Raw genomic sequence first — 14,676 nt, forward strand, 5'->3', positions numbered from 1 at the left:
TCTGCAGCCTGCTCCTCCCTGGACTTTCCCATCTCAGCAAATAGCACAGCCATTCTCATGGTTGCTCAAGCCAAAATCTTAAGAGTGCTTCTAGATTCCTCTTTTTCCTTCCTTCAATCTTGACATCCTTCTCCTTGGCAAATCCCATGGATTTTACCCCCCAAACATATGGATTCGTCTAGCTCTCTTCATCTCCACCACCCCATAGTACAAATCACCATCATCGCTCATGTGAACACGTTCATAGCCTTCTAGTTTGTCTCCCTGCTTCTTCAATGTTTGCCCAAACTCTTAGCCACGGAGCAGCTAGCTATACTTTATAAAATATAAAGCAGAACATGCCATTGTCCTGCTCAAAACCCTCCATTGTCTTTGTCCTGCTACATGAAGATAAACTCCAAACTGCTCACCAAGCCCCCCAAAGCCCAACTTGGTGTGGCCCCTGCAGGCCTCTCTGGAACATGGCTAATAATTCCTCCTCTCTCATTAACTCCAATCCTGGAAGCCAATGTCTTTGTCTTCTAGAACATGCCAACCTCATTTCTTCCTGAGAGCACCTGGACCCGCTGTTCCCACTTACCAGAAAGATCTCCCTAGATTTCCTCAGAGTGGCTTCTTCTGGTCATTCAGTCTCAATTCACTGATCATCTCAAAGAGGCCTTTCTTAAGCACCCAGTTACTCTACCAGATCATGTGGTATTGTTCCTATCAAAGAACTTACCACATCCAATTTATTTATTTGTTTATTGTCAACCTTGAACACCCACCAACCCTGAGGTCTGACCCAGACTTCCTCTTCTTCCAGTTACATTCCTATCTCAAGCCAGAAACACTGACTCCTTCCCTCCCTCACCCTCAACCCCAAGTAATCACCAATCACCCCACTGAAGTGGCACTTCCAGCCAGCCAGCCCTCCAGCTGCACTATGTCCTATTACCTGGAACATTCCCGAAAGCCTCCTGACTGGTTCCCTTTATCCACTCCTGCTTCAACCCAATTTATTCTCAAACTATAGTTTGAATGATATTTTTAAAACATGTATATGATCACTTCCTGATTCAAAGCCAATCAGTGGCTTCTTGTTGCACTAAGAATAAAGTTTGCAATACTCACGTGACTTACCTTAGTAAGATGAGATGCCTCTAGCCTCCCAACTTTACCCCTGACAACTCTCCCCTTTTTACTTCGTGCTCTAATCACACTGGCCATTCTGTTCTTCAAATATGTGAGAATATGTTATACTGTTCCCCAGCCCCAGTACTCACACATGAGTCTATGCAGGCGCTCTCCCCTTTGCCTGGCTCACTCCTGCTCCTGCTTCAGGTTTGGGTAAAGGCTTTTCCATGAGGAAGTGTTTCCTGACCCATCCCTCCTCCTTCCCAGCACTCCCTTCAGGATGAGCACGAGTAAGATGGGCCAAGATGGGGGACATGCTAGGATCTCAATGAACTCTTAAAAGAATGAATGAATGCATGCATGCATGAACAAATGAAATAAATAGCCTTAAACATACATTAAAGAACAGTGTGAAATTCCAGTCAAAGCTTCATCTTCTTCAAGAAGGAAAACCTACAAAGATGGCCCTTGCTCTGCAAGTAAGGACTCTGAGCCTCTGACTAATTTCAGGATATATGAGGGCCCTTTCCAGGAAACCACTTGCCAACTCAGAGTCAACCTCTCTGAGAGTATACTTTGAAGTTTATGAAGTTAGAAGGTGTAAACATAAAGCAACGTGACCAATTTTCCTAAGCGGCTTAGGAAAATTACAGTTCAGTGATCCAAAGCCAGCTCTTAATCTGCACAAAGCTTTTGAAAGTTAGAACATGTCAAATTTAGAACACAAAACTTTAGAAAGCTAACATGAAAACTATTCAGTAGGTGATATAAACTGAGACACTGTACAGATTCAGGAGTTCTGCTTTGTACATTCTTGGCATCTTTTGTCCACTTTGGATGTAGATTTTATTCCTCCCAAGGAAAGTGCAGGTCCCATACCCTAAGCACTTGGCCTCAAGCAAAAGTGTTTTAGTAGGCAAAAAGGACGTTTTGGTTGATAGTCTCAGAGAGCAGATGTATAAGTCAACAGAAAAATAAAACTGGAAAGAAGTCTGTTTGCTGAATCTCTCTGAACAGCAGGGCTATAAAAGAGTGTCTCAACTTCACAGGTCAGTAATCACAAGAAAAATGAAGAAAAACTGTACTTGCCTGGTAACATTTGCTCTGTCTTGCCTAGGCGACTCACAAGCCACATTATATATTTTCACATAAGTAGCTTTGGTTGAATCACACAATAATTCACTTTCATCTCATGGTAAAGCTGGGTGTTAGCAATATTTAACTGTTTTTTTTTTGTTTTGTTTTGTTTTGGCGGTACGCGGGCCTGTCACTGTTGTGGCCTCTCCCATTGCGGAGCACAGGCTCCGGACGCACAGGCTCAGCGGCCATGGCTCACGGGCCCAGCCGCTCCACACCATATCCCCTGCATTGGCAGGCGGACTCTCAACCACTGCGCCTCCAGGGAAGCCCAATATTTAACTGTTTTAAAGCTTGAAGTATATTATGCTTTGTCCTTTAACCAGAGGATTAGAAAAAGTAGAATATTATTAATGAATATGATTATAAGGAAAAGAAGTTCACTCCCCAATGGAAAAAAAACAAGTCAATGAACACTTCATCCTATTCTGCTTTACCAACGACCTGAATAATTAACAGAGACTCCATTTTAATACCTGGGGTTGTAGAGGTAATGTAGAGCTTAGGAGAGTTTGTGACTTTACTTTTTTTCCCTACGAGGAACTTGGCCACTTACTATTAACTCTATTATATGGACTTTACGTGATCTTAGTATATATTTGTGTCTGGACCAAATGTGTACACAGTTGGGCCTAAACCAAATGTTTCTTTCTCTCCCTTCTCACTGGCTTTTCAGGAAATACAACAGAGTTTGTAATTGGTATTGGACAGACCTGGGTTTCAAGCCATCTCAACTGCTTCCTAGCTGGATAAGCTACTTAGTCTCTCTAAGTCTCCAGTTTATTCATTTCTAAAATGGCACAAAAACCTTAATCTCTAAGACTCAAAAGGGCCAAACGTGTGGCTCTCATGTTGATAAACTCTCATGCTGACAGAATAAAGCGATTTCAGCCACTGAGATACCTAATCTGGCATAAGGAGAGTTGTCTTCTGTGTCCCCAAAATCCCATCACATAGAAAAACTCTGAATGATGAATACAAGTCTGATGGCTCACCTCTGCGGCATATCTCATGCCGTCCACCACGTGTTCAGAGCCGTGATCATCAGTGGACCCCCAGTGAAGGTGAAACTGTCGTAACCTGTAGCTTCCAGTGAGAGGACCCCCACGCAGAACTAAACATCAATACATTTTAAATTGTCAGCAAGAAAAAAAAAATTACACATCCTGTCACAACCCACAGCATCTCCCTGGATCACTCAACATCTCCATGTCCTTCAAGGAATTTTTTATAAATGTCATTCAGATGGCTGACTGGAATACAACTTTTAAATATATGAGGAGTAAAAACAAACATTTTAAAAGGTTAAAGAGTCCACAATACAGGTTTTTATGGAATATCTTGTAAATCAAAACAGACACACTGGTTAAAAGTAGCAGAAACTGGGAGTTTGTAGAGGTAAAGAATTGCTCTGTTCAATGGAGAATGTCAGCCTCTCTAAATAAAAATGTGATGTGCTAAGAGCTCCATCTTGAACACGGTAGAGCAGCCTAGCAATACGGTCAGAGAACAGGCTTCAGCGTTAGGAGTCCTGGGGCTCACGTCTTATTTACTAACTGTGTCATCTTGCACAAATCCTTTAACTTTGAAACCTCAGCTCTCCTGTCTATAACCTCCAGAGAGTAATGTTACCTCCTCCTGATGCTGTTGTAAAAACAGAAGAAAAATTGAACACAAAGCACTTATCACTGCCTGGCAGAAAGTCAGCATGCTGGACACGTTAGCTATTATTACTATTTTATTGCTGTTATGATTACTACAAAAACTGGCAAAGTAAGCATGTCTTTTATACTTGAATTCTATCTTCTTGGGGAAACATGAAATACAGGACAAAATTAACACTTGTAAAATAATCCATCATATCTTTGTCACTTTGGCAGAGTATATTTTAGTACTTTGCCTCAACACATATGATCTCTAAAACCGTGGCAATAGAATCATATATTAAGTATACAGAAAAGATTTTTAGTAGAAAACATAGTCCTAAACTGTCTCCTCCCAATTAATCTTTATTGAGCATGTTTTAAAGGATATGTGAAGATGTGGAAGCATCGCATGCTGATAACATCAAAAGCACTGCTAATCTCTCATTGACATTCCAACAGGATTAAGTGTTTTATTGGTATGGTGCAGCCTTTAACAATAGTTTGATTTAAATTACCCTCCTCTTCAGAAGATATATATATATATATATATATATATATATATCTCAAAATTTGTCAAGAATGATGCACCTTATATAAGAAGCAAAAGATGTTAAGAGGTATCGCATGCAGTTTTCTACAAACAACAACAACAAAAGACAAGATAATACATTTGACTAAGGCACACTCCTCTTTGAGCTATACTGTAGGAGAAAGAATGATCCAGACTGCCATCTGTATTAACCAGTACAACTGAATTCATTTCTCCCTTACTTGGTTTGACTCGGCTGAAGTTGAACCTCAGTAATTAAGAGTTGGTATAGTAGTTGGAATCAGCAGATGTGGGAATAGTCCCAGCTTGGCTACTAAACTATGCCACCTTTCAAAACTCATTTAAGCCTCTATGGGCTTCAGCTTTCTTGTCTATATTTGTGATTGTTTGTTTAATTAGGAGATTGGACTGGATGTTCTTTAACTTCTACAATTCCTGAAACTGCCTAAGGAAAATAAAATGGGAGCGTATATAATAAAATCTTTTGTAAGGCTGAATGGTTGGGGCTTCCTTTAGATTCATTTGCATCCAGATTTCTTTACAATAAATAAAGATAGCTATGTTCAGAGCTCTCTGAAAAATAAAAGAGATGGGAGAACCACTTACACCAGACTCTAGGGCTTGCTCTTCTGTTACTCTGTCACAAACAGAAAATTGTACTGTTTCTTCTCCCATGGAACAGTGTTCACGAGGGCAGAGACCATCTGCTCGGGTCTCTGTTGTACCCATCCCATCACCTAGCATAGTAACCATCACAGAGGAGATGCACAATAAATATTTGATGAAGGAATGAATAAAATATTTGATTTGTATTTAAACAAACAGTTTCAAAGATGATTCACAGATAAATTAATTTAAAAGGCTCATTTCCCTGACTCCATATAGCATGGATGCAGTGGCATTCCAAACAAAAAGAAATCAACAGCTCTAGTGTCTCTTTTTCCCTCGTTATTGCGTAATAAGACCTGAGCTGAACCGAGAAGTCATTCCTTCACAGATAAAAAGCAGCTTAGAGAGCTTGAGTGATCAATGTGGAATTGACTTTGGGAGAAGATGCAAACAAGCTGGCTCAGGAGAAAGAAAGTGATACCAAAAGACACACACATTATTAGGGAAACATCCAAGAGTACTGGTTGATCTCTGGGAAGCCTGCTCTGAATCCAGGGTTTAAAGCCAGATTAGCACAGCTCTGCTTAGTTAAGCAACAGAGATTGCCTTACTTTTTACATATCTGGACTTGGAGTGTTTTAACTAAAATATCCAACCTGGGACTATGATCAAATGTCTAATCATGAAGACCATTCTCCTGGAGCAGTGCTCTACCAAAGAAACACAGAGTGGGAAAAAATGAGTCAAAATACCAAGGTTAAACGCCAACGTTGAGATGGTCTATAATAAAACAACTAAACAGCTAAACTATGATATAAAATGAATAATGATGACAAAAATTGTTTTTTAATGAGGATGATTTAGTGTTTTAAAGAGTCAAATTCTTCATCTTACTTTCCAACCTAGATGAATAAATATATATTGTTTCCATCTTATGTTTGAAAACTAGTAATTATTTCTCCAAAATCACACTTAGCATATATATATATATATAAAACACTTCACGTATCCCTCCACTAAGATTTTAAAAAAAGTCTATTCCAAATAAAACTTTCATATAAGAGATCTACAGAGATCAAGAAACCAGAGTTAATTTTAAAGTCTGAGAAAATTTTAATAACTTAGTAAAAGGAGATCTGTCATTTGCTATATGCTGCAAAGACCAACTAGGAACATATGCATTACTCTATTGAACTTAACTTTTTTTTAATTGTTAGTAATTTGCTTACTCTACTCACTTTCTGAAACTACACTGTAGTCAGCTGCCTAAAATGATAAGCAAGGCTGGCAAAACAAAATCAGAAAAAAATTCATTTAGAAAGCAAAACACTTGTCTGTTCATGCATTTACTGTCTATCTCACTAGGATACACACTCCTTTAAGGCAGAATTGATCTCATTCTCTTGTATACCCAATGCCTAGGACAGTTCCCGGAGCAATAAATGTTACTAACATAAAGTAAGAAAGAGACCTCACCTGTAGAAACACTCCCCCACAAACTTCAGTTTGTAAGGATGCTACTGAAGTGACCTGAGCATCACTAAAGCGCATAGTCTTAGGACTTGTGAATCTAATAAAAGTCATGGACTGATCACTGTATGGTAAAGAGTTCTCTGAAGTAAAACTAAATGAACAGCACATCTATATTTTGCTTGGAATCTAGGAAAAGAACAAAGAGCACAGATCTGCCAGGATTATAGTGAGAGAGAGAGAGAAAGAGAGAACGAAGATAGGAATGGTCCTAGCTACTGGGGCTTGAATTCTTTTCAGAGCCAGGACAGTCTTCATTAGTCTGGCTTCTGGCTTCCTTTGCTCTGAGCATGCGCACACCAAGTTACTCTCTGATCACTCATTCATTCAACAATTCTTAAGAGCTTACAACGGGTCAGCAACTGTGTTCAATACTAAGTACACAATGAGCAAGGCCATCCCTATCCTCAAGAAACTTATAGAAGGAAACATAATTATAATAAAGTTTTATAATACATCATTGTCACAGATTGACAATTTAGTTTCCTGTATATCTTGGCTCGGGGCGGGGGGGGGCGTGGATCACACAACTAAGGTATGCTTACCCCCCATCTTTTTCTGTTTTTTTTCTTTTTTAATATATAATTTAAGATCTTGTACATTTGGTTAACTTCAGGCAGTTACCTAGAACTAGGTAACAGGATTATAACTGAGAAATTGACAATTTTTAGAGATGAGAATTAAAGAACAGTCACTGAATCCATCAAGTTACTAGCATTCCTAGTAGGCCTTTCTTAGCAAGAAAGCTGCTTCCTTCCTTTTAACATATTTTTAAAATTTCAGCACAACATATCTTATCCACAGAAGGGACACAGACCATTATTATTTATTATTATTTTTATCACTAGTTATTAGTAGTTATTGAGTATTTACTATATGCCAGGAACTATTTCATTTATTAAAACTTAAAAATTAGTACCACAGCCTTTAAAAATTAAATGTTCAAACAATGAATAATCCACCAATGTTCAAACTATTTAGGTGTCAAATGGTAAATATTAATTGATTTCTGGTGGTTTGTAATTCTACCGGGACTTCACCTACATATACTAATGCAATCTGTACCCTAATGCCATACCATGGTGTTGTCCATATCCTCCAAGAAACATCATACCAAAAAAATGCTTTTAACTGAAACATACGTTTATTGAGTACCCTCTGTGTGCCAGGCACCAGGCTAGGTAAATGAGTAAGACACAGCTGTTGCTCACAGGGAGCCTTTAGCTGAGTGGAAAGAACCAACTGGCAGTCACAATGCAATGTGGGAAGTTCTGTAAGAGGACAGGCCTGGGATGCCACAGGAGGGGTGACGGGGCCAGTCAGGTGTGATTCCCAGAGAGGGGGGACCTTGTCTGTGTTCCGAAAAACCAGAAGCTAGGGGGAGAACACCCTTGTCTGCTACAGCCAATTGGAGAGTTGTCTCTAATGAATTTCTTCCTGTGTGAATTTCACATCTACCTGTAGCTTTTTAAAGGACTATTAAAATTTTGAGGAGTGGCTCCCCACAGGTTAACCACTGGTTGTGCTGCTGCCCAGCCAAAGAAGCCCTGCCAGGACCATGAGGAAGGTTTCACACCTGTGGTCTCTTGACTGGTGGGATTGAGAGTTAACCTTGGTAAGAATGGCTTCTTTATAAAATGGAGACTGTTTTACTCAAGTTAAAATGGCTTGTTACAGAAGTATCTTTGTGTTTTTTATAGTTTGTACCAAAGAAAAAGAAAAACCAGCAACAATTTATTTTAGCCATGGCGGTTTCTACGTTTTAATTAATTTAATCCCCCAAATTACCATGAAACATTCTCTTCATTTATCTTGAGATAGAAGAACGAGAATCATGACCTATATATATGTAGCTTCTGTCTCAGAGGAATACTAAGTACTTTATGGATATTTTCAATTAACCCTGGTAATTTCATTGTGATCTAGATAGAAATGAGACCTTTGCTTATGGGAGAGGGCACACACTACCCATCACAGACGCAGCGTCAAACCTGGAAACACAGACAAACTAATTCCACTGATTAACCCAAAGTAGAGGGAAAATGAGAGGAAGAGAGAGGGAAAGAGAGGGAGAGAGAGAGAGAGAGACCAGGATCATCACTGAGCAAATTAAAGTAAGAATTTTTTATGACTAAGGTTTTTTATGAGAAAGTTTTAGATGAAGTACAATCTAATCATTTCTTATTCTAAAAGTAGGAATGGATAGCCTCAAGTTTTTGTTTGAGAGATCATAAACAGTATCAAACTACCATTATGGGTGGTATAAACTTTGTACTTAGAAACCTCGGACTACTTTTATAATGTACTATCACATCAACCATACCTATTAATACAGATTCATAAAACTGAGGGCCTGAAGGAAAGACAATTTAATATATGTAAAAAGTGAGGTTACTTCTCCACCCACCCAAAAGTTGGAAAAGTACCATGTGTTCATCTTTCCTTATGCATCTTTTAAATTGCTCTGATGAAAGCGAATCACGTTTATGAATTTAACAAATATGAGGAAGAAATGTAATGGGCTTATAATTTTTGCTAACAATATAGCACTCCATAAACACAAGATATTATTACTAAACTAAATCTGAGCTTAATGAATAAGTGAAGACTTTCTTCCAATTAAGGATTTTTAAAATTTATTTTTCATTAATAGAGTAAGTACAGCATTATCCTAATATTAGACTTAAGATAAAAATAATTTGTCGGAAGCCTTAAAAAGTGTTCCAAAATATGATTCTCTCTGATCTTCTCTTTAATCTTACTTTTAAACTTGATATCATCTACTCTTTGGGCAGGAGGTATACTTGAATAAGGATTAAATGTTCATTTTAAAAGGAAATGCTCTTTTCTACTTCACTCAGTTTTTAAATTAACAAATAAACTAGTTGTTTTTTTTTGGTTGGTCTATTATTTATTCACCGTGTGAAAGACATTATTCCACGAACTAATCAAACAAAACTTTTACTCTAAGTTCTAGCAAAGTACTAATAAGGAACACACAGTGCATAGGTAGTTCAAATATGAAAGATAAGAATGTGCCATCCAATCAACCAAGCTCCTCACCCCAACCAAGCAAAAAAAGAAAAGCCAACCTGATTTGTCCTCTGTGTCATCAAAGTCAACATTGAAGGAATGGCCACTGTTACTGATGATTTTAGCTGAGCTTGTGTCGTACTTGATACTAAGAGGTCGGAGGGAAGAATCATATTTCACTTCTTTGGTTTTAATCTCAATTGGAGATTGTTGATCTCCATCAGCAATAGGGAAAAATTCATTCCAATGAATAGGACCTTTAACATATAGGACCAAAAGAAAAGGACTGAATAAGTTATTTCATTCAGCAAATGCTTGTTGAGTGCAATGCACTGTACTTGACATTGAAGAAAATACAAAGATTAATAAAATACAATCTTTACCCTCAGCACTTTAACATCTAATTGTTTTGTTTTGTTTTACAAGACCAACTGCTTTTATTATAGGTATGGAAACTTCCTGGTTTGCCTTAATTCATCTTCAGAATTAAACTCACCCTTGTACACAAAAGAGCATGTTAAAAGTACTTCACAAATGCCTTCTACTGAACTAAAAGCAACACTACAATTCATCATTGAAAACAATGGGATTCAGTCTCAGCTCCAAGAATGAGCTGTGAGAGCTCCACAGGTCAGGTTTATGGGCTGAAAGAACTAACAGAGCTGAGAAAGCTGTGTAGCAAAAAAGGGTGTAGTTCTTTAAAATGCTCTCCCCACTTCTATCACTCACTGTATCTTCACATGTCACCCAGTTCTCAGCTCAATTTCCTGTGAATGTGCAACAGGCAAACTAAGGAAATATGTAAATTTTTCACATATAAAATGACTGTACCATGTCAGGAAATGTAATATTGTTGGTTTTCTGCAGTAGAGTCAGGCAACAATTTATTTCTCTCTTTCTGTGTTTCAGAAGGTCCTTCCAGGGTTGTTTTGCCAATATTACATTTGAATTCCAATACAAGGTACAATTGGCATCCTGGTCCTCATTCACAAAGTCAAAATCGCATCAAGTTCCCAAATCGAACACATGTTTGATAAATTGAGGTGAAGCAATAAACTGACAATTCCCTTGTCTACTCTCACTTCTCTGGGAGACTCATTCAAGTTCTGCCTCTCAAAATCAACAGCCAGGTTGCAGCTTCAAGTAAGCTCCAAGCCAGTCTATAGACTTTATAGGTTAGAGGTTCTTATTTCCTCCTCTACTCTGCCTGTAATTTACACCACCTCCACCAGGTCTGTAGAGCATGGCTGCTGACTAAGCTTTTCCCTACTCCACTAACCAACTAACTTGCTTTCTCTAAAAGTCAAGTACTAACTAAGATGACACAGCATGACAATGAATTAAGCATTTGTTACTAACAACAACAAATATTTTTTAAAGATAAGATTTAGAATGAAATTTCAAGAAATGCAAATATATCATAATTATCAACAGCTTCAATCTCTAAATCTAACGCTCCTTATCACTCTTCTTCTTTGCAAAAGAGAAAGCATAAATTCTTTCCTTTACATATGCTTCAGGTACAAAAAAGTCATAGCATGAATACATAACCACACACATAACTTAGAAATTGTTCTCTTATGAATCATACACTTTGGACTTGAAAGCAACTTGAACATCAAAAGTCCTTCGTTACATCTTATTACAGAAAAGGCATTGCATTTCCTTATTTACTAAGTACTTTCATTTACCTTTCTAACACTCTTTTTGTATACAATCTCGTCCTTTTTTCATGTGAAAAAAATGTTCTATTTCACTGCCCACAAGTATGAGTTAACCTAATGAGAATCGGATTTCAAGTATGCAACACATATGTCATATTAACTTTTTTCCAATCAGGAAAGAGCACCTTTCTCCTCTTAATTCCTTTATGCTCCTATTTCCAGTCCTTTATAACCAGAACTATTTTTAAAAGCAGAGGCAAGCCAAAATAAGATAAAAATAATAGCACTTTGCGTTAGTCAATATTATCTATTAACCATGATGGTAGGTTCCTTTCCCTTGCCTTTTACGTGCAACGTTAAACCCATTTAAACATAGTTATAGAGATATACAGAAGTTCTTCCATTGATTCAGGAACTTTCTGAATATCCATAGAGATAGGCAGTTTTCAGTGATTGTCACATTTCCTAAACTAAACTAATAAAACTGTCAAAGGTTTGTGGAAGAAGTTGTAAGCTGTTTGTTAAGGTAACCACTTCCAGTGCCTCACTTCTTGATGTTCCATTTTATCAGTGCTACTATTCCCAGCTAAAGTTTCCTTTTGTCTGCTCATTCACTGCTCTTGCCAGTCTAAACTGGCAAGCAACAAAACTTGCCCAGTCAGGATACAACACATTTCCAATAGGATTTTGCCAAAGTTGATCTACTTAAAGGTGTGGTCCTCAGAAAGCTATTGAATCTAAAAGCAGGGAATGGTCCTACAATTCTTAGCCAAAATACAAAATCACTCCTTGTTAATGGCTTTTCTAAGATGAATTTTTTTTTATGTTTTCAAATTTTCATTTTTTTCTTCGGTTTTCTCCAATTTTATTGAGATATAATTGACATACAGCACTATGTAAGTTTAAGGTGTACAGCATAATGATGTGACTTACATACCCCATGATATGATTACCACAATAAGTTTAGTTAACATCAATCATCTCATATAGATACAAAATCAAAGAAATAGAAAAAATATTTTTCCCTGTGATGAGAACTCTTAGGATTTACTCTCTTGACAACTTTTATATATAACATACAGCCGTGTTTATTATATGTAACATGTTGTGCATTAAATCCCTAGTACTTATTTATTTTATAACTGGAAGTGTGTACCTTTTGACCACTTTCATCCAATTCCCCCTTCCCACCCACTCTGGTAATCATAAACCTGATCTCTTCTTCTCTAGGTTTGTTTGTTTGTTTTTGAAGCATAATTTACCTATGTTAGTACCTAGTGCACAACACAGTGATTCAATATTTTTATACACTTCAAAATGATCACCATGATAAGTCTACTTACCATCTGTCACAATACAAAGACATTACATAACTTTTTACTTTAGGTAAAAAGTTTACATAACTTTATTCCCCACACTGTACATTTCATCCTCGTGATTCATTTATTTTGTAACTGGAAGTTTGTACCTCTTAACCTCCTTCACATATTTCTAAGATGGATTTTTAAAATTTCAGATGCACTTAATTGGAGCCAATATTTTCGAACATATTAAAGAGTAATCAACACTCATTGATTGAAAATACGCTTCTCCTTCCTAATCATAGTGAGGGCACTGTTAACACCCAGTGACTATTAAATAACAATAACAGAAATTATTCCAGCAGAGAGGGAAATTAAAAGAAATTTGTTTTGCAGGTTTTTTCCCCAAACATAAATTGAAAATTAGCAAAATGTAAGATTATAATTGCAGTCTCAAAGAGGAATCCACCTAAATTATACCTTTCATTATTAAAACTCTAACTTTCACCTGCTGCCATTTTTTAACTGGCAAGTTAGTCATAGCCTCAAAAAGACTACAATTAGAAATGAAACTTTTCTGTTTCTTTGTGAAAGTAAGCTTTCTATAAAATTAACTATACAGTACTGCTGAATAATATGCATGTTAATCCAAGAAAGTATTATTATTATTACTATCATTATTCTCAGACCTAATTTTGACAGTGATTCACTGTAAGGCTTTCGTGGTGTCACTTTGCAAACATTTCAAGTAATGGTTATTTGAAAATCATCAGTTCAGTTTAATACAAAAACAAGAAAAATGGTTTACTTTTGATAATTCAGGATATACAAGAAGAAAAGTATACATCTTATTATTCCTGTTGGTTCCATCAATAAACACATTTTTACCAACGTGTTACAATGTCAATGATCCTTTGCTAATTCCTCAGTCTCTGAAAGGATGTGTAGAAGGAGAAGGAGAAAGCATGCAGACTGCAGACGTAGCTTAAAATATAACTTCATTTCTAAGAAAGAACCTAAAATCTTGGTAAAACCAGCAGTACCAGTCAACCAACTGCAAGTTGCTGTGGAAATATTTTATAGCTAACAGCTAGCTATTAAGAAAGTTGCGGTACATTGGTTGACAAGAAGGCAACGTAAATCTTCAATGTTGCAATTCAAGTCATTAAAGCTTCTTAAGTATATTTTCAAATATTTTCCATGATTTGTTTCCCCGTAGAGATAATGAGCTTAGAAGACTGAAAGCAAACTTGTCCTCGATTCATTGAAATATGTCCTCAGATTTCTAAACTCGGTGCCTTTGATTGATAAGTAGTTACTACTAGAGAAAGTTTTCGGCTTTTCAAATGAAAGCGAGGGGACATATCTGAAGATTTCGGGGTCTGGGGTATCGTGACAGGGCTAACGCACGTCAACTCACCCCCACTATCAACAGCCTCCGAGACGCTTTCCCTGTCCACGCAGGACTATGCCTTCCCTCCGCTCCCTGCGTGTGGCTCCGGGGAGCGCTGCTCATTCAAAAGACAAACCGAAAAGCTTCTCGCCAAGTGTGGATTGGCAGAGTGCGGTCGGCGGACTCCGGGAAGCGGGCGGTCCCCCTCGACCGTCCCCGGCGCAGAGCCCCCTCTCTCACCCCTCCCATCCGCGGAAGGCGCTCACCATTGTGCTCGCCGTATCCCCAGCTGAACCTCGCCATGGTCCCTCGGGGTGGCAGGCAGAAGAAGAAGTGGCGGGGCAGCGAGCAGAAGGAGGGAGCGGGCCGGGCGAGCGAGCTTGCGTGGGGCTGGCGGGGGCCCAGCTTAGGGCGGGGGCCGCGGGGGGCCGGGAGAGCCCTTGAACCCCGGGGCCAGGGCGCTCTCGGCCTCGTCCGCCAGGGGGCAGTGGCGGGCAGGGAAGGCGCCCGAGAAGGGAGGACGAAGGGGCTGGGAGTGGGGGGGCGCTCGGAGCCGGGCTGAGTCCTGCGGTGCGAGTCCTCTCACTGTTTGAACTCGGGAAAGAGATAGTGCTTGATAGGAAGGCGGGGAGATGGAGAGGGAGGAGGGAAAGAAAGAGAGAAGGGCTTCCAGAGGGGCTTTCCTGCCTTCTGAGAA

General features: G+C 38.5%; 1 protein-coding gene across 3 annotated transcripts in view; it reads right to left on the bottom strand.

Annotated features, from left to right (window-relative positions):
• The window catches only part of CA13 (carbonic anhydrase 13), a 34,943-nt gene extending 20,524 nt beyond the window's left edge, over positions 1-14,419 (bottom strand). Inside the window, exons 1-3 of one of the 3 annotated variants that reach the window (XR_016388540.1) lie at positions 14,246-14,416; positions 9,681-9,878; positions 3,249-3,367 (exon numbers count right to left, since the gene is read on the bottom strand). Coding sequence is in view for 2 of the 3 variants with exons in the window: in XM_089899004.1 (XP_089755130.1) it covers positions 3,249-3,367; positions 9,681-9,878; positions 14,246-14,282 (354 nt within the window). In the remaining variant the exon portion in view is untranslated. Of the gene's footprint in view, positions 1-3,248; positions 3,368-9,680; positions 9,879-14,245 lie in introns of all 3 variants that reach the window. The other 2 variants (XM_089899004.1, XM_022555034.2) reach the window with 2 other exon arrangements.
• Between the last annotated feature and the right edge of the window lie 257 nt (positions 14,420-14,676).

The sequence above is a fragment of the Delphinapterus leucas genome, chromosome 17 (genome assembly GCF_059928025.1).
Source record: "Delphinapterus leucas isolate spDelLeu-1000000601 "Yukka" chromosome 17, BTC_Dleu_Yukka2, whole genome shotgun sequence".
In the NCBI taxonomy this organism is placed as follows: domain Eukaryota; kingdom Metazoa; phylum Chordata; class Mammalia; order Artiodactyla; family Monodontidae; genus Delphinapterus; species Delphinapterus leucas.